The 22,409-nt window shown below is 50.0% G+C and overlaps 1 protein-coding gene across 1 annotated transcript; it reads right to left on the bottom strand.

Moving 5' to 3' along the window:
• Window positions 1–8,982: 8,982 nt before the first annotated feature.
• Window positions 8,983–9,906, bottom strand: LOC311199078 (olfactory receptor 14C36-like; the record flags this gene model as incomplete). Its single annotated transcript, XM_084273120.1, has 1 exon — window positions 8,983–9,906. One exon carries the CDS (start codon window positions 9,904–9,906, stop codon window positions 8,983–8,985), a length of 924 nt encoding a protein of 307 aa, XP_084129246.1.
• Between the last annotated feature and the right edge of the window lie 12,503 nt (window positions 9,907–22,409).

Below are 22,409 nucleotides of genomic sequence, written 5' to 3'. Positions count from 1 at the left end.
ATTTTAATGCACCACAACTTTGAAGAGCCACCTGCAAGGAGATGTGAACTTTTAAGAAAATGGCACTTCGCTTCAAACAGACCTTGACAAACTCTGGGAATGTGATGAACAGGAATATTGAGAATATTTTAAACCAGGAAAGATCTTCTCCTCCTGACCATATTTTGGCTGGACTGGAATGAATTCTCATGCTGGCAGCCCCTAGAGTTCTGAGGTTTGGATTTGTAAGCAAAAAAAGTCTGAATAAACCTGTTTGTTGCTTGCTGAGCAGGGCTTGCACAGCATCAAGGGCTTTTGTCTAATTCTGCCTCAGAAATGAGTCAACTGGGAGTGCACAAGTACCTGGAAAGGGACAGAACAGCCCCAGCTGACCATAACTGACCAACAGGCTTATCCATACTGTGTGACTACAGGAGTGACCCCACCATTGTGTTTCACTTTTTGTCTGCAAAGGTGGCCTGGTTCTGACCAAGATAAAGTTAATTTTCTTTGTAGGGGCCGGTGGAGTGCTGAGGGAAGCCATCTTTGTGCTATGTAGAAATAAGAAAGGAAGTCCATGTGAAACCACAGCTTTGGAGGTCAGAGAGTGGACATGAAGATAAAGAAATGTCATTCTGACCTTCTGGTAGTGCTGTGGTGCAAGAAATCCCTTGGAGGAAGCCTGGCTGATCTGGTGGCTTTGTGTTTGTGAGAACAGCTGTCAAGGAGGGAGAGACAGCAGTACAGGCAGGGACATGGTGGGGTGAGAATGAGGTGGGGAGTGCATTGGGTTCCTACAGCCTGCAGGGAAGCAGGCACAGGCATGGGGCAGGGTGGGATGGGCTGTGGTGAAGATGGCCAAGGGTGCTGGCCAGGTTGAAATGCCCTGATAGAAACAAGGTCAATGCCCCCTTGGTTATGGCTGATGTCCCTGACACAAAGGTTTCAGAGGAGACATATTGTCCTCACAGGCATGGAGCATCATTTCCTCTTTGCACCCACTGCAGGGGAGGCCACATGTGTCATAGCCCTGTCCTTCCTTTGGCATCACACACCTAAGGAGGGTGACACAGGTGAGGGTCAGGATCTCTCTGCCCAGGGGCTGGGGTCAGCACTTGGCATTTCTGTTTCATCAGACAAAGCCAGGGTGTCCTCAGCATCAGAGCTGCCTGCGCTTTGCCTGTGTTTGTCTGTAGTTGTCTATTCTAATGAGCCCATGGGGAGGTTTTGTCAGCAATGGCTCCCAGTGAGGCCTCTTAATGTTTCAAGGCACTTTGGGCTTTACACCTGACTTCAACTTCTGGAGACATTCCTTCACTCTCGTCTTGGTGTCTGAGGTCTGTGGACTCAGAAGAAAAGACACCATGGGGCTCATTAACATCCAGAAAGCCCTTACAAGCATGGCTCTTCAAGTCACTTTCATTAAAAAACTCAGGACTTATACAACTACTTGGATTTTAGTTGGGTCCTTAGTAATTCCTTAGATTTCAAAGGAATTTCCTCTGGAGGACCTTTTTTCAGCCTGTCCAAGTCACCCTGCAGAGCCTTCCTGCCTTCCAGCAGATCAACACTCACACACTATTGTGCCATCTGCAAATTTACTGAGGGTCCAATTGATCCCCTCAGCCAGATCATTAATGAAGATACTAAAGAGAACTGGCCTCAGCACTGACCCCTGGGGAAACCACGTGTGACCTGCTGCCAACTGGATTTAACTCCCTTCACCACAACTGTTTCGGTCTGGCTGTACAGCCAGTTTCTAACCCAGCAAAGAGTATACGCATCTAATCCATGGGCAGCTAGTTTTTCCAGCAGGATGCTGTGGGAGGCAGTGATGAAGGTGTCACTGAAGTCCAGGCAGACCACATCCACAGTCTTCCCCTCATCCAAAGAGCGGGTCACCTTGTCACAGAAAAACATCAGTTTGGTCAAGCACAATCTGCCTTTCCTAAACCCAGTCTGACTGGGCCTGATCCCCTGGGTGCCCTGCATGTGTTGCATGATGGCACTCAAGATGATTTGTTCCATCACCTTCCCCAGCACCGAGGTCAGTCTGACAGGCATTTTGTTCCCTGGGAACCTCCTACTGGCCCTTCTTGCAGATGGGTGTCCCATGTGCAGCTTCCAGTCAGGCGGAACCACCCTGGTGAGCCAGGACAGCTGGTAAATAAGGGAAAGTGGCTTGGAGAGCACTTCTGCCAGGTCCCTCAGTACCCTCAGGTGTATCCCATCTGGAACCATTGACTTGTGCAGATCAAGGTGGCTGAGCAGATCACTTACCAATTCCCCTGGGATTATGGGAGCTTTGGTCCGATTCACATCTCCATTTTTCCACACAGGGGTCTGGGTATCAGGACACAACTGGTCATACTGCTAAAGACTGAGGCAAAAAAGGCACTAAGTTCCTCAGCCTTTTCTTCACCCTCTCTTACATTGGTCCCTCTGGGTCGAATAAACGTTGGAGATTCTCCCTGTCCCTCCTTTTGTTATTAATATATTTATATAATTATTATTAATTATCAAAAGCACGAAATATTAATATTACTCTTAATATTACTTAATATTTAAAGAACTATTATTTATACCAGTAACATTGTTATTAATATATTTATAGAATTATTAAGAAAAGGAGGGACAGGGAGAATCCAAAACCTCTATTGTTGGTCAAAAAAAAAAAAAATTTGCAAGGGCTGAAAATGTTTCCCATCCAGAAACTCTCCGAGGTATCCCACTAGCAGCCCCAGTAACCTTGGGGGTCAGGGCTTTCCTAACCACTGGAATGGTCTGAAGAGTCCCTGGTGTCATTGTGTGGCTCTACTAGTGTCCCCCTTTAAAAATTCTAAACATACAGCAATAGCTCCCAAATAAATCTATAAAGGATGAATGATGTTCCTGGGCTGAAACCTCCCCAGGTAGCCCACACGCAGCCCTGGTAGCCTTGGGGCAAAGAGCATTCGTAGCCAAGACAATGGTCCTATAATATCAGACATCATTTTCTGTCTCTACCCATGTCCACAGTCAAAAATGCCAAATGTCCAGCAATAGGTCCCAAACAAAAGGTTTGAGAGCCTGAAAGCTCCCTGGGTAGCCCAAAAGCAGCCCCAGTAACTTTGGGGCCTAGAGCTTTCGTAGCTGAGGGAATGGTCCTATGGGTCCCTGATGTAATTTTCAGGCTCTACCAGAGTCCAACTTTGAAAATTCTAAATGTCCAGTAATAGCTCCCAAACAAAATGTGCATGGGCTGAGAGATGTTTCTGGCATGAAACCTCCCCAGGTAGCCCACTAGCAGCCCCAGTAACCTTGGGGCTCAGGGCTTTCCTAGGAGAGGGAGCAGTTCTAAGATTGCCTGACTTCATTTTTGAGCTCTAGAAGAGCCCACCTTTGAAACTGAGAAACGTCCAGGAATAGCTCCCAAACCCATTGGTGTCAGGGCTGAGAAAGATTTGTGGCCTGAAGCCTCCCCAGGTAGTAGAGTAGCAGTACAGGAAACCTTGAGGCTCAGGGCATTCCTAGCCAAGGCAACGGTCCTTAGAGTGCCTGACGTCATTTTTCCATCTACCAGCAATCACCTTCGGAAGTGCTAAACCTCCAGCAACAGGTCTCTAACAAGAGGAGCGAGGGTTGAAAGATATTCTTGGCATGAACCCTCATCAGTGTTCAGACGTGAAGCACAAGGAACCTTGGTGCTCAGGTCGTTCCTTGCCAAGGGAACTCTCCTAATATTGCCTGATGCCTCCTCAGCCTCTACCAGCATCCATCTTTGAAATTTCTAAACTTCCAGCAACAGCTCCCAAACAAAAGAGCGAGAGTTTAAAGATATTATTGCCCTGACTGCTCCTCAGGGAGTGGACAAGCAGCCCCAGTAACCTTTAGGATCAGGGCATTCCTAACAAAGGGAGAGGTCCTAAGATTGCCTGATGTTGTTTTTGGGCTCTACCAGCATCCACAGTTGAAACTCCTAAATGCCCAGCAATAGTTCCTAAGGAAAAGGGGTGAGGGCTGAAAGATGTTCCTGGCTTGAAATCGCTGTGGTTAGCCCACTAGCAGCCCCAGAAATCTTGGGGCTCAGGTCTCTCCTTACCAAAACAATGCTCTAACAGTGCCTGACGTCATTTTCAGGCTCTCCCAGCTTCCAACTTTGAATCATAGAATCAAAGAATCATAGAATTGTAGGGGTTGGAAGGGACCTCAAGAGATCATCGGGTCCAACCCCCTAGTTAAAGCAGGTTCCCTAGGACATATCACTCAGATAGGCGTCCAGACGGGTCTTGAATATCTCCAGAGAAGGAGACTCCACCACCTGCCTGGGCAGCCTGTCCCAGGGCTCTGTCACCCTCACTGTGAAAAAGTTCTTCCGCATGTTGGTGTGGAACTTCCTGTGCTCCAACTTGCAGCCATTGCCCCTTGTCCTATCCCCACAGACACTGAAAAGGGGCTGGCTGATTCCCCCTGCATCCCCTGCTTAAAATAATTATAAACTTTAATTAGGTCCCCCCTTAGTCTTCTCTTCTCAAGGCTGAAGAGTCCCAACTTACTTAGCCTATCCTCATAGGGAAGATACTCCAGGCCATTAATCATTTTGTAGCCCTTCTCTGGACTGTCTCCAGGAGGTCCCTGTCCTTTTTGAACCAAGGAGCCCAGAATTGGACACAATACTCCAGGTGGGGCATGACCAGGGCAGAGTAGAGGGGGAGGATCACCTCCTTTGACCTGCTGGCTACACTCCTCCAGATGCACCCCAGGATCCCATTGGCTCTTTTAGCCACCAGGGCACACTGCTGGCTCATGGCCAACTTGTCATCCACTTGGACCCCCAGGTCCTTCTCCACGGAGCTCTTCTCCAGCAGGTACTGATACAAATGGTTGTTCCTTCCCAGGTGCAAGACTTTACACTTGCTTTGGTTGAACTTCATCTGTTTTCTCCCTGCCCAGCTCTCCAGCCTGTCTAGGTCTCTCTGGATGGCAGCACAGTGTTCCTGCATGTCAGCCACTCCTCCCAGCTTTGTATCATCGGGTACTTGCTGATGCTATTCCCTCATCAAGGTCGTCAATGAAGATATTAAACAAGACAGGACCCAACACCAAGCCCTGGGGAACACAGCTAGTCACAGGCCTCCTGTCAGATTCTGCTCCTCGAATCACAACCCTCTGCACTTGGTCTGACAGCCAATTCTCAACCCACCTCACTGTCCACTCATCTATCCCATGCTCTCTCAGATTTGCTATCAGGGTGTCATGGGAGACAGTATCAAAGGCCTTGCTGAAGTCAAGGTAGATGACATCCACTGCTCTCTCTCCATCTACCCAGCCGGTCATGAGATCATAGAAGGCTATGAGATTGGTCAAACACGATTTCCCCTTGGTGAATCCATGCTGACTACTCCTTGTGACCTTCTCCTCTTCCTATTGGTTGGAGATGGCATCCAGAACAAGCTGTTCCATCACCTTTCCGGGGACAGAGGTGAGGCTGACTGGCCCATAGTTACTAGGTTCCTCTTTCTTGCCCATTTTAAAGACTGGAGTGACATTGGCTATCCTCCAGTCTTCAGGCACTTCTCCTGTCCTCCAAGACCTGTTGAAGATGATAGAGAGTGGCTCAGCAATCACCTCCGCCAGCTCCCTCAGCACACGTGGATGAAACCCATCAGGGCCCATGGATTTGTGTGCATTAATCCCTTTGAGCCGCTCCTGGACCTCCCCTACCTCATCCAGAAGGAAGCTCTTCATTTCCCCAAACACTCCTACTTTCATCCAGGATCTGTGGGTCCTAAAGGGCCTTTGGAGTGAACACCAAGGCAAATAAGGCATTCAGTATCTCCACCTTCTCAGCATCCCCCATTACCAGGACACCCTCGTCATTCAGCAAGGGACCTACATTATCCCTGGTCATCTTACTATTCACGTATCTAAAAAACCCTTTTTATTATCCTTTAAGTCCCTTGCCAGCTTCATTTCCAAGTGGCCTTTCGCCTTCCTAGTCACGTCCCTACAGGCCCTGACCACATTCCTGTATTCTCCCCAGGTGCTCAGACCCTGTTTCAACAGTTCATAATCCTTCTGCTTCCCTTTGAGTTTACTCATTAGCTCCCTGCTCATCCACACAGGTCTTCTGCCTCTCTTTCCTGATTTCTTACTCAAAGGGATGCACCTATCCTGTGCTTGGAAGAAGCTCTGTTTGGATGCTACCCAGTTCTCACAGGCTCCCTTCCCTTCTAACAGCGTAGCCCACAGGACAGCTCATACTAGACTTTGGAGGAGATCAAAGTTAGCTCTTCCAAAATTCAGGGTAGCTATCCTACTTTTTGGCTTGCTTCTTCCACCCAGGATCTCGAACTCTCACATTTTGTGGTTGCTTTGTCCTAAACTGCCCCTGACCTTCACCTCCCTAACGAACAAGGTCCAGCACCCACCCTCCCTTTGTAGGTTCCTGCACCATCTGTAGCAGGAAATTGTCTTCAACATACTGCAGAAATTGTCTGGACTGCATACGACTGGCCGTGTTGCTAATGCATAACATTGACTGCCGTATTTTTGGGCTCAACCACAGACCATTTTCAAGACCGCTAATTGTCCACAATAGCACCCCCCAAAAAATGTGCGAGTGCCAAAAGATGTTCCTGGCATCAAACCTCCTCAGGTATCCCACAAAACATCCCAAAACTAAACAGGTACGGAATACAAGAAGACCAGTCTCCCAGGGGTAGGCATCTGAGCATGTGAGGCTGAGGATCTAGGGGATTTCAGAGAAGAACTGGTCACCAGCATTGCCCTTGCAGAGGGGTAGGGAACATGTCTTGGTCGTGTGCAGCACAGCACTGAGAAACCCGCTGCAGCTCCTGTGTGTCTGCCAAGGGCAGGAGGAGGAAGTGGGGAATGAAGCTGCCCTTGGGCATTCTCTGCCTCTTTGCATGAATCCCTCTGCAAGGAGAACAAGGCAGTGAGAACATGGGGCACTCTTCTCTGAGCAAAACATTCTCATTGCAGACCCAAGGTCTGCCTCTCCCTGTTCTATAAGATATTGGAAAGGTCCTTTCTGGGAAGTCCATTTCCTGCCGTCTGAGGGTGCCTCTGGCTGTCTGGGGCTCTGATGTGGGCTCTCCAGGTGTCAGCTTGTCCTTGCAGAACATGGCACGAAACCATGACAAACACCCACACATCAAGTCAGGCTCCAACATGACGGGTGGAGAACCAGCCGCAAGGAGAATAATTTGGGCATTGCAGGGGATGCCATAGCAGTCAGAGGTGCTGAACAGGAATCTGGCCATGAGCACATTGGGCTGCACTGGGAGGAATCCGACCACGCAGACAAGGGCCCTTCTTGTGCATGCGGACTCAGATCAGGTGAGGCCATGTCTGGAGTAGTCAGTCCCAGTGCTGGTATCCCCGGTCTGGAGGAATGGGCAGAAACTGTCACATAGGCAGAGAAAGTCTGCCAAGATACAGTTAGGGGTCTTGTGTGGAGAGGCTGAGAGACCTGGGGTGAGCCTGGTGAAGGAGATGCTGAGGGAATCCATCTTTGTGCTACAGGGAAAGAACATAAGAAAGGAAGTCAAACTGAAACTGCAGCTTTGAAGATCAGAGTGTACGTGAGGATAAAGAAATGCCATTCTGAGGGCAGTGCTGTGGTGCAAAAACTCAGAGGAAGTGCGGATGAGCTGGTGGCTTTGTGTCTGTGGGAAAAGCAGATGTGGAGGGAGAGACAGCAGAACAGGCAGGGATATCGTGGGCTGAGAACAAGGTGGGGAAGGGTGTTGGGTGCCTGCAGACTTCAGGGAAACAGGCACAGGTGTGGAGCAGTGTGGGATGATCTGTGATGCAGATGGCCAAGGGTAACAGCCAGGCTGAAACTGCCTGATAGAAACGAGGTCTGTGCCCACTTGGCTATTGCTGATGTCCCTGCCACAGAGGCCTCAGAGGTAACACATTGTCCTCATGGCCACAGAGCACTGTTGTCCCATTGTACCCACCCCAGGGAAGGCCTCTATGTTTCATGCCCCAGTGTCCTTCCCTTGGAAACACACTCCCCACTTCCCAAGGAAAAGCCATGAGACACAAGTGAGGGTCAGGATCTCCCTGCCCAGGGGCTGGGGGTCAGCGCTTGGCATTGCTGCTTCATCAGACCAAGCCAGGGTGTCCTCAGCATCAGAGCTGCCTGTGCTTTGCCTGTGTTTGTCCTCATGGCCTCTAGTTGTCTGCTCTAAGGAGCCCATGGGGAGGCTTTGTCAGTAAGGTTCACGTTCTTTGGGCATTATTCCTGACAACTTGTGGAGAGGTTTCTTCACTCTCCACTTGGAATCTGAGGTCTGTGGACTCAGAAGAAAACACACTATGGGGCTTATTAACATCCAGAAAGCCCTTACCACTATAGCTCTTCATGCAATTTTCTCTAAAAAAAAAAAAAAAAAAAAATAAGCCATGCACAACTCCTTGGAGAGATTTTATTTGAGTGATGAAAATGTCAAAGGAGTTTGACAATGGAGGATTTTTTCATAGGAAAAAATGTTTCTGTCATATCTCAGATGATGGAAGAAATTTCAGCAGCATGCTGCAATGGGGGCTGGTCCAGAGGTCTCCTAAAGAGATCTGGACAGTCAGGAAAAGCAGTCTCTTGAGGTCCAACCCTGTTTGGAGAGTCTTGCTATCCAAAGCCCAGAAGGTCGCTTCCCTGGTCTCCTGGGACTCCCAACACTTTTCCTGGCATCATCTGTGCTCTCAGGCAGGGACAGATTTCTCTGACAAAAAAACAGCAGTTAAACATGACACAGTTTAATAACCATGAAATCTCTCTCCTCAGCTGCCTGCTATGGCCAAGCAGCGTGTGAAGAGGGTCAGCTTTCAGGGGAGATTCTCTCCCAGAACAGATTTAATCAGATGCATAGAAAGGTCACTTATCACCAGGTGAGCTGATGGGAGGTAAATAACCAAAGAGCAAACGCAGGTGGAAACCGTTGAGCAAAGTGAAGGCCATTGGTATGCAGACAAAGATAAGTATTTTGTTGCTACTTAGAAACATCCAGTCAACAGTTTCAATATGAAATCTTTGAGCTCCTGGTTCCTCATGCTGTAGATGAGGGGGTTCACTGCTGGTGGAAACACTGAGTAAAGAAATGCCAATACCAGGATTAAAGACAGGGAGGAGATGGAGGGAGGCTTCAAGCTGGCAAACACAGCAGTGCTGACAAAAAGGGAGACAACGGCCAGGTGAGGGAGGCAGGTGGAAAAGGCTTTGTGCCGTCCCTGCTGCGAGGGGATCCTCAGCACAGCCCTGAAGATCTGCACATAAGACACCACAATGAACACAAAACACCCAAAAGTTAAACAGGCACTGACCACAATGACTCCAATTTCCCTGAGGTAGGTATCTGAGCAGGAGAGCTTGAGGATCCCGGGGATTTCACAGAAGAACTGGTCTATAGTATTGCCCTTGCACAGGGGAAGAGAAAATGTATTGGCTGTGTGCAGCACAGCATTGAGAAACCCACTGGCCCAGGCAGCTGCTGCCATGTGGACACAAGCTCTGCTGCCCAGGAGGGTCCCGTAGTGCAGGGGGAGGCAGATGGCAACATAACGGTCATAGGCCATGACAGTGAGGAGACAGTACTCTGATGAGAACAAAAAGAAAAAGAAAAAGATTTGAGCCAGACATCCTGTGTAGGAAATGGCCCTGGTGTCCCACAGGGAATTGGCCATGGATTTGGGAACAGTGGTGGAGATGCAGCCAAGGTCAGTAACAGAGAGATTGAGGAGGAAGAAGTACATGGGGGTGTGGAGGTGGTGGTCACAGGCTATGGTGATGATGATGAGGCCATTGCCCAGGAGAGCAGCCAGGTAGATGCCCAGGAAGAGGCAGAAGTGCAGGAGCTGCAGCTCCCGTGTGTCTGCAAAGGGCAGGAGGAGGAACTGGCTGATGGAGCTGCTGTTGGACATCTGCTACCATCAACTGTGGAGACCTGTCCAAGGAGGAAAAGGCACAGTGAGAATTCAGGGAACTCTTCTCTGAGGAAAACCTCTTCCAGTTCTTAGGGAATCAGATCGATTCTCTGTATTCAGGAAGACTTTTGTCATGCCCGTTATGGGAGGTCTGTTTTGTGCTGGCTTGATTGCACCACTGCTGGGAGGAGGCTCAGCTGTGGGCTCTTGAGAACTCAGCCTGTTGGAGCTTTGCTCTCCTGACTGCAACTGGGGAGTGTTTCTTCTGTCAGGACTCCCTGACATTGCTGCTGCAGTGCCAGTGAAACCTTCCCCTGAGTGCAGAGTGGGGAGAGCTGCTCTCTCCATCAGCCCTGCTCTCAGCTGCCCTGTGCTGGACGCTCTCTGATCACAACCTCGTGTTCCCCATAGAAGAAATTGGACCCCACAGAGAGCTGAGGAATCCAATCTCCCAGGGCAGAACTCCAAAGCCCTCCTGTGGTCTCATCTTACCCAAGGAGGATCTCAGCTCCCTGCTCCCAGCCAGGGACACACAGGGCTCAGTGCAGCTGCCCACACACAGGAGATAAAGGGCATTACCATTGCCTCAATCCTGAGATGTCTCCTGCATGGGACTCCTCTCTGGGGCACAAGAGTCCCTAGGGCAGTGCTGCCATTGTGAGAGGCAGCCTGCAGCCCAGCAGGAGCCCCCAGGAAGTCCTCAGTCCTACAGATGGGGGTACTGAAGTCAGGGTCAACTCAGTGCCTGTCCCAGTAATGGACATGATCAGAGCCCCAGGTAATGGTGGCACAAAGACAGGAAGGACAGGAGATGAAACACCAAAAAATGGTTCAGCTTAGGCGGGAAGGTAGGGACAGACAGACAGGAACTCACGGGTTTCTCCTCACTAGAGGGTTGTGCTGCCAAGGTGAAGACTCAGCCTGAAACCCTTGAACTCTGAATGCAGAATCTTAGCTGGTTGACAGAAACCAGGTGGTCACCGTGGGAGAAAGTCAGCACTCTGGGGGATGTCAAGGAGGTACCAAATCCCCACTGCCAGGGCATTTCTGGGAGCTGCTTCTCTTCAACCATGTGACCTCCTAGTCTGTGCAGACCCCTCCTGGCATCAGGGCACTGCCCCAGGGAACCTCTGTGTGCACAGGGCTCAGGCAAAGCTCTGACGTCTTAATGAGAATTGAATTATCATTGCATATTACTGAGGGGAGAAATAAGTTCTAATATACCACAGTCAGCCCAGCCCACAAGAGAGGAAAAGTCAAAGCTAAGACTCAGCCTGGCAGGAAAATGCTTCCTTGATATTGTTCTTCAAAGATCCTTCGCAATTTCTCATAGATCAGATGGAACTGGGAGTAAACTTGACCCATGCAGCCATTTCTTGCAGCAGAAGGACCTTACGCAGCCCTTCCCTGGGTCTCTCCTACAACCCACAACTGCTGTCACTATCTCTGTCTAAAGCCCAACAAGCAGGCTGAGTGCTGACCCTGGCAGCAGCAAAGCCCCTGCCCCAACACACAGCCACGAGGTGTAGGGACCCTGCTCACAAGGACAGCCCTGGGCACTCCTGGGTGCACACACTGCTTCACACCTCTGCAGCCATGCCCAGGAGAAGACAGCTGTCCTGCCCTGTCCCTCTGATGGGGCAGAAGGGCATCCCTTCCAAGCAGCACTTTCTGCTCCCATAGAGAACCTGTCCTTCTGACAGACCCCACACACTGCCCCATGTCCCAGCTTTAAGGAGATGCCTCCAGGAACAGAACCTGCATTGCCCTGCACCCACAGACATACCAGGCAGAGTGCTGTGGAGATTTCTCCTCCAGTGAGCTCTCAGCATCCATCAGCTCTCTCAGCTCACAGGTCTTCCCTCGGTGCCTACAGGCAGTGTCCCCAGCCCTGTGTGCTTGGCAGAGGAGCTGCTCCTGGGCAGAGCTGTCTCTCTGCAGTGCTCTTGGGTTTTCATGAGCTCCCACTGTCCCAGGGGCCCAGCCCAGCTCACAGCAGAGGAGCAGGTGAAGGCGTCACATACTCCATCCCCTCTGGGCTCCTTCAAAGCGTCTCTGGAGCTCCAAGGAACCAACTTGGAAAGACACTGAAGTCCTCACTAAAGTTACCTCCGTCATCTGTGGAGAAATCTTTCTGTCATTTCTCCTGATCAGAGCTGGGCAGGAGAATCACCTTTCCTTGTCTCTGCATGAGACAGAAGACACAGTCAGGAACAGTGAGGGGACTCTTTTCCCCTGTGGAAGGAAGGGAGTCAGGTGACTCTCTCCAGAGCCCTCATCCTTGCTCTCAGCCATGGGGCTGGAAGGACCTTGTAGTGTCATTACCTAGTGTTTCCACCAGCAGTGAACCCCCTCATCTACAGCATGAGGAACCAGGAGCTCAAGGATGCCCTGTGGAAACTGATGACTGGATGTTTTTAGCAGTAATAAACTGCTCATAATAATAATAATAATAAACACCAAAACTGTAACTCATGTTACGACCACTCCCTGTTTTTTTAGATTATTCAGATTGGGTTTTTGGCTTTTACCTTCCAGTTTTTCTAAGCTGCAATAACATGCTCCACGTTCATCCTTTGCTAATACAGTATCTCCAGTTCCAGTCTCACCCACACACTGCGTAATGATGATCTGTGCTCTCTTTGCATTAGGTCTGCAAGCCAAGGCCATTTTTTTCCTTCTTTTTACCTTTTCCCTTACATTTTTAAACATGTTTACAAGCTCTTTTTCAATAGCTGAATCTCTTGACTAGTCTGAAATGGCAATGCTTTCCCACCATGTCAGAATGGGAATTTTCAGCATCGGTATCAAAGGCAGACAAAGAAATGCTCTTCATCCCCTGTACCTGCATTACCAGAAAACCACAAACCCTGTGGTTTGGGATAAGGACAGTTTACTGGGACAGCAGAGAGACAGAGACAGAAACACCAACAATAGGACTTTGTAGCAGAATATACACAACTGGTAATGCACAATGCAGTTTCCCACTGAACTGCACAGCTCAGGCCGTACAGCTCAGAGCTGTCCTGAGGCTGGACACTCCACTAAGCTGCGCATCCTGGATCTGTATGATCCTCCCCAAACAACCCTCTATCTTCACATGAGCTCAGTGTAATTGAATGGAATATGCTCTTTGGCCAGTTTGGGTCACCTGTCTTGGCTGTGTCCCCTCCCAGCTCCTGGGTGCCCCCCGCCTTATAATGAACAAGGCTGTATGAACAATGGAAAAGTCCCTGACTGCTTGTACACAACTAAATCATCCTTGTGTTATCAGCACTGTTCTCATCCAAACTCCCAAATCCACATGCTGCTAGAAAGAAAATTAACCCTATCCTGGCCAAAACCAGGCCACCATTCTAGTTCAATATACAAGGGCTCAACCACTCCAGAAGGATTCTGGAGGATAGCAATGATATCAATAGAATCATCACATACTATTGGGTATGATGGGATCATTTGGTCCACCTTTATTCAGCTAATGCTCAGTCTCAATAAAATCACCACATAGACCAGTGTCCCCACACCCCATCCCACTGAATGTTATAAACATCTGATGTTGGGGAATCCATCACTTCCCATGAGAGATTATGCCAAAGGCTGATTGTTCTCAGGATAAAAGGTTTTCCCTGTGTCCTCCTCTCCAGGGGGAACTTGCACCCATTATTCTTCAGCTATTTCATGTGATTCCTTCTAAAAACAGGAGTCTCTCCCTTCTTTGTAGACAGCTTTTCAGTACTGGGATCTGTTGGTGAGGTCTCCCCTAAGCCTTTTTGTTCTGCAGGCTGAAATAAACCAGCTCCCTCAGCCTTTCCTCAGATGGCAGGCTGCCCAGGCCTTGGGTCATCTTTGTAGCCCTTCTCTGGACCCTTCTCCAGCCTGGACATAACTTATTTATTTTAGAGCAGCGACCAAAACTGCACCCAGTATTCCAAGTATGGGCTGACAAGTGCTGAGTAGAGTGGGACAGTGACTTCTTTATGTCTGCTGGTGATCCCCATGCTGATGCCCCTTGGAGTTGTTTGCTGCAGCAGCACTCTGTTTATTCCTAGTGAGCTGCTTGTTCACAGGAACCCCCAGGTCCCTTTCCACAGAGCTCTTCTCCAGCCAGGTGGATCCCAGTCAGTGCTGCGCTCCTGGATTATGCTTTCCCAGCTCCTAGTCCCCACACTTGACCTTTCCCACTCTTCCAGCCTGTCCATATCTTCCTGCCAGATAACTATCCCTTCCCAAGTTCCTACATTCCCCACTGAGTTCTGTATAACCCACAAACTTCATCAGGGTTAACTTCATTTGGGTCAAAGTTCAGGAATCTTCTTCCAGCTCCCCAGTGCACCACAGCAGGCCAGGACTGTGATTGCCTCATGAATTTTTTGTATATTTGGAGTTGTTCTTGACACTACTACTTGCAGGGAGAAGTTTATGAGATTTGACAAGGGCAAGTGTAGGGTCTTGCAGCAGGGGAAGAAGATCCCCAAGAATATCCATTAGTATAGGTAGGGGACTGGCCTGTTAGAGAGATCCATAGGTGAGAGGGACCTGGGGGTCCTGGTGGACAGCAGGATGACCATGAGCCATCAATGTGCCCTCCTGGCTAAGAAGGCCAGTGGCATCCTGGGGTGTATGAGAATGGATGTGGTTAGTAGGTCAAGAGATGTCCTTCTCCCTCTCTCCTCTGCCTTGGTGAGACTGCACCTGGTATGTTGGGTCCAGCTCTCAGCCCCTCAGTTCAATAAGGACAGAGAACCCCTTGAAAGAGCCCAGCTCAACGACCCCAAAAGTAGAAAACCTTCCTTATGAGGCAAGGCTGAGGGAGCTGGGCCTCTTTAGCTTGGAGAAGAGGAAACTGAGGGCTGACCTCGTTCAGGTTTATATATATATAAAGGGTGAGTGTCAGTAGGAGGAATCCAGGCTCTTCTCAGTGATGGTCAGCGATAGGACAAAGGACAAGAGGTGCAAGCTGGAGCGGAGGAAGTTGAATGTGAATGTAAGGAGAAACTATTTCACTGTAATGGTGACAGAGCCCTGGGACAGGCTGCCCAGAGAGGTTGGGGAGTCTCCTCCTCGGGAGACATTCAAACCTGTCTGGATGTGTTCCTGTGTGATTTAGTCTGGGTGATCCCGCTCTGGCAGGGGTTTGGACTAGATGATCTTTCAAGGTCCGTTCCAACTCTGGATATTCAGTGATTCTGTGATTCTGTGACAGTACTTCCTTCATCTGTTGCAAAGTCTTCATTACCTTCAGAAGTGCTATTCCCATTTCCTTGCTTTATTGGGGGGTGGGGCCGGTGTTGGGCTTTTTACAGTGTAGGACAAAAGCATTTTCTCCTCATCCCCTTTCCTCTGTGTGTGGCTGCTATTCCAAACACACCTGCTTTATGTCTATCCATGCCAGTCCCTTCCCTGTCTGCAGATACCCAGGCTCAGGAGCAACAGCTCATTTCCAGGAGCAAAACAAGTCGGTGTAAGAAGGATGAGGCAAAGCAAGACGGCCAATACGATTCTGAACAGGGCTGATCTCAGCCCTGACATTAAAGAGACCCTTCTCTCCCACTCACTTGCATACCCTCAGCACCATATTACCTCCCTCACTACAGTGGGATTTGGGGCGGGATAATATGGTGTTTAGGGGTATAAAAGCTTTTGGGGGGAGTTAAAAAGAGACTGGGGACAGAGTGGGATCACTTAATTATTCTGGGGGGCTTGTAGGGATTTTAGGGGTTGTTGTGGGTGGATATGTTGGGATTTGGGGGGTAAAAGGAGAGGGTTTGGGGGAGTAATATGGGGTATAGATGGTGCTGAGGAGTTAAGGTTTGGTTGAGGGGTCTTAAGTAGTTGTAGGGAAACCCTTTGTTTCTGGGGGGGCATGGGGGCATACAGGAATGATAGGGTGAGATATCGAGGGATTTGAGGGGTAAAGAGTAGGTTGTGGGGTTTATGAGGGTTGTTGGGGGCCACCAAGGAGTGCTGGGGTGCATAAAGGAGGGCTAGAGAGGGAGGGGTGGCACCTCCAGCATGGCACATAGCATTCCAGCATATGTGCTGCAATGGCATGGAGGTGGTGTAGGATGTGCTGGGGGGGTATGGTGAGATTTCTTAGGGGAAGGGGGGTTTGAAAAGGATACAGGGGAGTGGGGGGCCACCAAGGGTTCTGGGTGGGGTTAAGGGTAGGCTGACATGAGGGTCAAGGCATGGAGGGGTACCCGTGATTGATGAAGGAGGGGGGTGTATGGGAGCACTTGCATGAGATATGCAGGGATGTGGAAATGAAAAAGGGAGGGTTTAGGGAGGGTAATATGGTGCTGGGAGGTATAAAAGATGGGCTAGGTGAGTTAACGTGGGGATGAGGAGGGGAGGAACCACTTGGTGCTGAGATGGCATGTGGGGTTTGTAGGGGGGTGCTGGGGGGATTTGGGGACTTTTTGGGGGTGAAAAATGGGGAGGTTGGGGGACAATGGGGTGCTGGGGGACTACCAGGAGTTTGGGGGGAGGTGTGCTGAGGGAGCTGGACTTGCATTTAAGGGGTGACAGGGGAACTCATGGGTGCTGGGAGGGGGTGTGGGGATGTTTTAGTGGGTACTGGGACTGGATATGGGGGCATTTGGGGAGGGAAAGGGGAGGTTTAGGCCAGTAATATGGTGCTGCACTTTCCGGCTACACCAGCGACCACCTTTCAACCTGTTAAATGTCCAGCAGTACATCCCAAGCAAAAGGTGTGAGGGATGAAGGATGTTCTTGCCCTGAAGCCTTCCCAGGGAGGGGACAGGAAGCTGCAGATTCCTGTTGGGAAAAGGACAGTTTACTGGGACAGCAGCGAGAGAGAAACATCAATAGGACTTTGTAACAAAATGTACAAATCTGGTGATACACAGTGTGGTTTCTCACCCAACTGGAAAGCTCAGAACATACAGCTCAGTGCCAGCCCAAAAATGGACTGTCCCCAAAACTGTACATCCTGGAGCTGCGTTCTCCTTCCCCCACCAATTTCCCATTTATGCTGAGCATGACACAACTGAATGGAATCCCCTCTTTGGCCAGTTTGTGTCACCTGTCCTGCTGTGTCCACTCCCTTGTCATTAGCAAGGAAATAGGAACAGCTGAAAATTCCTTGATTGCCTGGCAATAACCAGAAACATCAGAGTGCTATAAGCACGGCTCTCATCCCAACTCCCAAACACTGCATTCCACTGGCTGCTAGAGAGAAAGTTAACTCTATCCTGGCCAAAACCAGGACATAACAGAGCACTTCATAAGACTTCTGAAAGATGTAAAGTTTTCTAACTCTCTGAAGGTTAAAGCAGAAATCAGGCAGCTGAGCGGCATCTGAATGACAACAGAGCAAACAGAGGTAGAAACCTGTGAGGAATTGAGGTTCATACATCCAGCCAGTCTTCTGAAAAGATGTCCTTAGGCATGGACATCTTAGGAGAGGTGGAAACACCTGAATGATGAGGGAGATGAAAGAGACAGACTGGCAGTAATGCAGGTAAAGGGCAAGGTGAGTATTTATTCTGCTACCATCAGTACCAATCCTAGAAAATCCAAAGTAGTCAAGTGATTCAAGTAGTCAAGTGATTCAGCTTAAGTAAACCGTTTTCAAATATAAGTACAAAATAAATGAATAAATGTGCCCCTTGCAGGCAGACATGATGGAAAGCAAGCACAGCTCATCGTTAGGCAGTATCTGGGTCACACAAGACCAGATGTTATTTAATCCGGAATGGGGTGGATGTTGATCATGTTATTATAGTTTAGACAAAACAGAATAAAAGAGAAACCAACAACAAAGCCCACACTAGATCAGTTTTGTCCTAACATGATTTACATTGCCAATGATATTCAGAAGAATATGAGCACTTTATTCTTGCTTAGAAACATCCAGTCATTAGTTTCCACATGGCATCCTTGAGCTCCTTGTTCCTCATGCTGTAGATGAGGGGGTTCACTGCTGGTGGCAACACCGAGTAAAGAAATGCGAATACCAGATCCAAAACCAGGGAAGAGAAGGAGGGGGGCTTCAAGTGGGCAAACATAGCAGTACTGACAAAGACAGAAACAACAGCCAAGTGAGGGAGGCAGGTGGAAAAGGCTTTGTGCTGTCCATGCTGTGAGGGGATCCTCAGCACAGCCCTGAAGATCTGCACATAGGACACCACAATGAACACAAAACACCCAAAACCAAGACAGACACTGACGACAAGGACACCAATTTCCCTCAGGTAGGCATCTGAGCAGGAGAGCTTGAGGATCTGGGGGATTTCACAGAAGAACTGGGCAACAGCATTGCCATGGCAGAGGGGCAGTGAAAATGTACTGGCTGTGTGCAGCACAGCACTGAGAAACCCACCACCCCAGGCAGCTGCTACCATGTGGACACAAGCTCTGCTGCCCAGGAGGGTCCCGTAGTGCAGGGGGTGGCAGATGGCAACGTAGCGGTCATAGGACATGACAATGAGAAGATAGTACTCTGTGATGATCAAAAATACAAAGAAAAAAAGTTGACCCACACATCCTTTGTAGGAAATGGCCCTGGTATCCCTCAAGGAATTGGCCATGGACTTGGGAATAGTGGTGGAGATGTAGCCAATGTCAGTAACAGAGAGGTTGAGGAGGAAGAAGTACATGGGGGTGTGGAGGTGGTGGTCATAGGCTATGGTGATGATGATGAGGCCATTGCCCAGGAGAGCAGCCACGTAGATGCCCAGGAAGAGGCAGAAGTGCAGGAGCTGCAGCTCCCGTGTGTCTGCAAAGGGCAGGAGGAGGAACTGGCTGATGGAGCTGCTGTTGGACACCTGCTGCTGACAAATGTGGAGACCTGTCCAAGGAGGAAAATGCACAGTGAGAAGTTAGGGAAGTCTAATTTGAGGAAAACCTCTTCCAATTCACATTGACTCTCTGGATTCAGGAAGACTTTTGTCAGGTCCCTTTTGGGAAGTCTGCTTTGTGCTGGCTTGAGCATGCCACTGCTGGGAGGAGGCTCAGCTGTGGCTCTCGAGAACTCAGTCCTGCCTGGCAGCAGTCAGTAAATAGAAGGAGTATGTGATCTCAGACTAAATCCCCTGTGGATAGGAATGAGCTTTTCAGCACTGTCACTCCAGTTTCACCCAGGGGCGGAGCAGAGCTTTAGAGCTTTGGTTTTCTCCTCACTGCAACTGGGGAGTGTTTCTTCTGTCAGGACTCCCTGACATTGCTGCTGCAGTGCCAGTGAAACCTTCCCCTGAGTGCAGAGTGGGGAGAGCTGCTCTGTCCATCAGCCCTGCTCTCAGCTGCCCTGTGCTGGACGCTCTCTGATCACACCCTCGTGTTCCCCATAGAAGAAATTGGACCCCACAGAGAGCTGAGGAATCCAGTCTCACAGGGCAGAACTCCAAAGCCCTCCTGTGGTCTCATCTTACCCAAGGAGGATCTCAGCTCCCTGCTCCCAGCCAGGGACACACAGGGCTCAGTGCAGCTGCCCACACACAGGAGATAAAGGGCATTACCATTGCCTCAATCCTGAGATGTCTCCTGCATGGGACTCCTCCCTGGGGCACAAGAGTCCCTAGGAGAGCGGTGCCATTGTCAGAGGCAGCTGCAGCCCAGCAGGAACCCTCCTGGTAATGGTGGGACAAAAGCAACAAGGACGGGAGGAGAAACAGCAACAAATGTTCCAGCCAACGCTGGAAGGACAGGGACAGACAGACAGGCACTCAGGGGTTTCTCCTCACAGGGTGTTTGTCTGCTAAGGAGAAGACTCAGTCTAAAATCCTGGAACTCCAGGCTCTGATTCTGAGCTGGGTGGCACAAACCAGGGGGTCACTGTATGAAAGGGTCTGCACTGAGGGGGATGTCGGGGAGGTACCAAATCCCCACTAACAGGACATTACTGGGAGAAGCTCCTTCTAAACTCCCTGACCATGTCTCTGCTGCCTGGAGATGTCCCTGCAGCTGCTGCTCTTTGCTTACGTCACCTCCACCTCTGTGCTAACAACCTCATCCAACCTATCCTGCACTGAGGTCTTCTCTGCAGACCTCTTTGGGAGAAATAAATTCTTATTTACCACAGCCAGAAAGTCCACAAGACAGGAATTGTCATAGTAAAGACTCTGACAGGAAGGCAAATGCTTCCTTCATGTCATTCTTCATAGTCCCTTCAGAACTTCTGAAGAGATCAGCTGGAGCTGGGAGCAAAGCTGACCCATGCAGCACTGTCTTACAGCAGAAGGACCCTACACTGCACAATTTACACCCACAGCTTCTTTCTGCAGCGATGCTTATGGAAGCCCACCAGGTAGGCTGAGTGCTGACCCTGGTAGCAGCAGAGTAACTGCCCCAGCACACAGTCCCTGGGCCGCAGGGACCCTGCTCATGATGTCAGCCCTGGGCATCCCTTGGTGCACACGCTGCTTCACAAATCTGCAGCTATGCCCAGGAGAAGACAATTGTCCTGCCCTGTCCCTCTGATGGGGCAGAAGGGCATCCCTTCCAGGCAGCACTTTCTGGTCATAGAGAGAACCTGTTCTCCTGACAGACCCCCCATGTCCCAGCTTTAGGACATCCTTCCAGGAATAGGACCTGCATTGCCCTGCACCCACAGACATACCAGGGAGAGGCTGTGGAGATTTCTCCTCCAGTGAGCTCTCAGCATCCATCAGCTCTCTCAGCCTCACAGGTCTCCCCTCGGTGCCTACAGGCAGTGTCCCCAGCCCTGTGTGCTTGGCAGAGGATCTGCTCCTGGGCAGAGCTGCCTCTGCAGCGCTGTAATGTTTCATGAGCTCCCACAGTCCCAGGAGCCCAGCCCAGCTCACAGCAGAGGAGCAGGTGAAGGTGTTACATATTCCATCCCCTTGGGCTCCTTCAAGGTGTCTCTGGAGCTCCAAGGAACCAACTTTGAAAGACACTGAATTCCTCACTAAAGTTACCTCCCTCATCTGGAGAGAATCATAGAATCATAGAATTGTAGGGGTTGGAAGGGACCTCAAGAGATCATCGGGTCCAACCCCCCTGCCAAAGCAGCTCCCTAGGACATATCACTCAGATAGGCGTCCAGACGGGTCTTGAATATCTCCTTCTGTCATTTCTCCTGATCAGAGCTGGGCAGGAGAATCTCCTTTCCTTGTCTCTGCATGAGACAGGAGACACAGACAGGGACAATGAGGGGTCTCTTTTCCCCTGTGGAAGGAAGGAGTCAGGTGACTCTCTCCAAAACCCTCATCCTTGCTTTGCAGCCCTGGGGCTGGAAGGGGACACAGCTCTGTCCTATGGCTTCCTCAAACCCCACCTCAGTTCCAGTGGGCACAAAAGAGGCACCTGCTGCCTGGGAGCTGATTGTCCCAGCTCACATGGGCATTACTTGGGGTGAAGGCTGGGAGGGAGGTGTTTAGACTGAGGTGCTAGATGTGTTCCAAGAGGCATGCAGGGAGACACAATGTCCAATGGAGCACTGCTGAAAGAGGGCAGTGCCTGGGAGCAGCATTTTTGAGCCTGCTGGGGAATTCCTTTGGCCACATGATTTGACAGCAGATGATCATGGTTAGGACTATGAAACACTCTCTCCTCAGCATGTTCTTGGCCTGTTATAGAGGGAGATCCGGTTGGTCAAACAGGACGTGCCCTTATGAACCCAAGCTGACTGGGCCTGATCACTTGGGGGTTCTTCATGAACTGGATAATGCTGCTCAGGATGATCTGCTCCATCAGCTTCTCTAGGACTGAAGTCAAACTATCAGGCCTGTAAATACCCTGATCATCCTTCTGTCCCTTCTTATATAGGGGGTTAAATTGACTGATCCAGTCAGCCAGGACTGATGGAAAGTGGCTTGGTGAACCCCCCTTGCATCTCTTTCAGCACCCTTGGCTGCATCCCATTCAGCCCCACAGATCTGTGCACACCTCTTTGGTGAACCAGTACCATCTCCTCCTGGATTGAGGGGGTCTCATTCTCCTCCCTGTCCCTGTCTCCGAGCTCAGGGAATTGGATTCTCTCTGTACAACTGCTCCTATTACTGAAGACAGTGGCAAAGATTTCATTAAGCACCTCAGCCTTGTTGTTCTTGCCTGAGTGTTATACACCCCACGCTGCCCCGGGAAGAGCCTGAGCAATGCCTGAGGGGCAGGACCTGTCTTCCCTGGGGCTGGGGGTAAGGGCTTGGCCTTTCTGCTTCATCAAACCAACTCAGGGCTTTCTCAGCATTTCAGCTGCTTGTACATTGCCTTTGCCTACCAGACAACATGGCCTCCAATTACCTGCTCTAACGAGTCCCTGGGGAGGCTCAGCCAGCAATGGCTCTCAGCGGGACTCATTAATACTTCAGGGTACTTTGGCTTCTGCTTTTGACATGGAATTTCTTGTGTCATTTCCTCTCAGTACCTGAGCTTCAAGGACTCAGCACCAAATGCACCCCAGAGCTAATTAAAAATAAAAAAAGCAAGCCCTAATGAGCGGTGTCTCTTCATGTAATTATATTCAAGTTTTCAAGAGATATACAGATCATTGAAGCTGTTTCAAAGGGAGCTCAGAGTAA

The sequence above is a fragment of the Gallinula chloropus genome (assembly GCF_964237585.1).
Source record: "Gallinula chloropus genome assembly, chromosome: 19".
In the NCBI taxonomy this organism is placed as follows: Eukaryota; Metazoa; Chordata; class Aves; order Gruiformes; family Rallidae; genus Gallinula; species Gallinula chloropus.
This window is presented reverse-complemented; position numbering and strand designations above follow the sequence as displayed.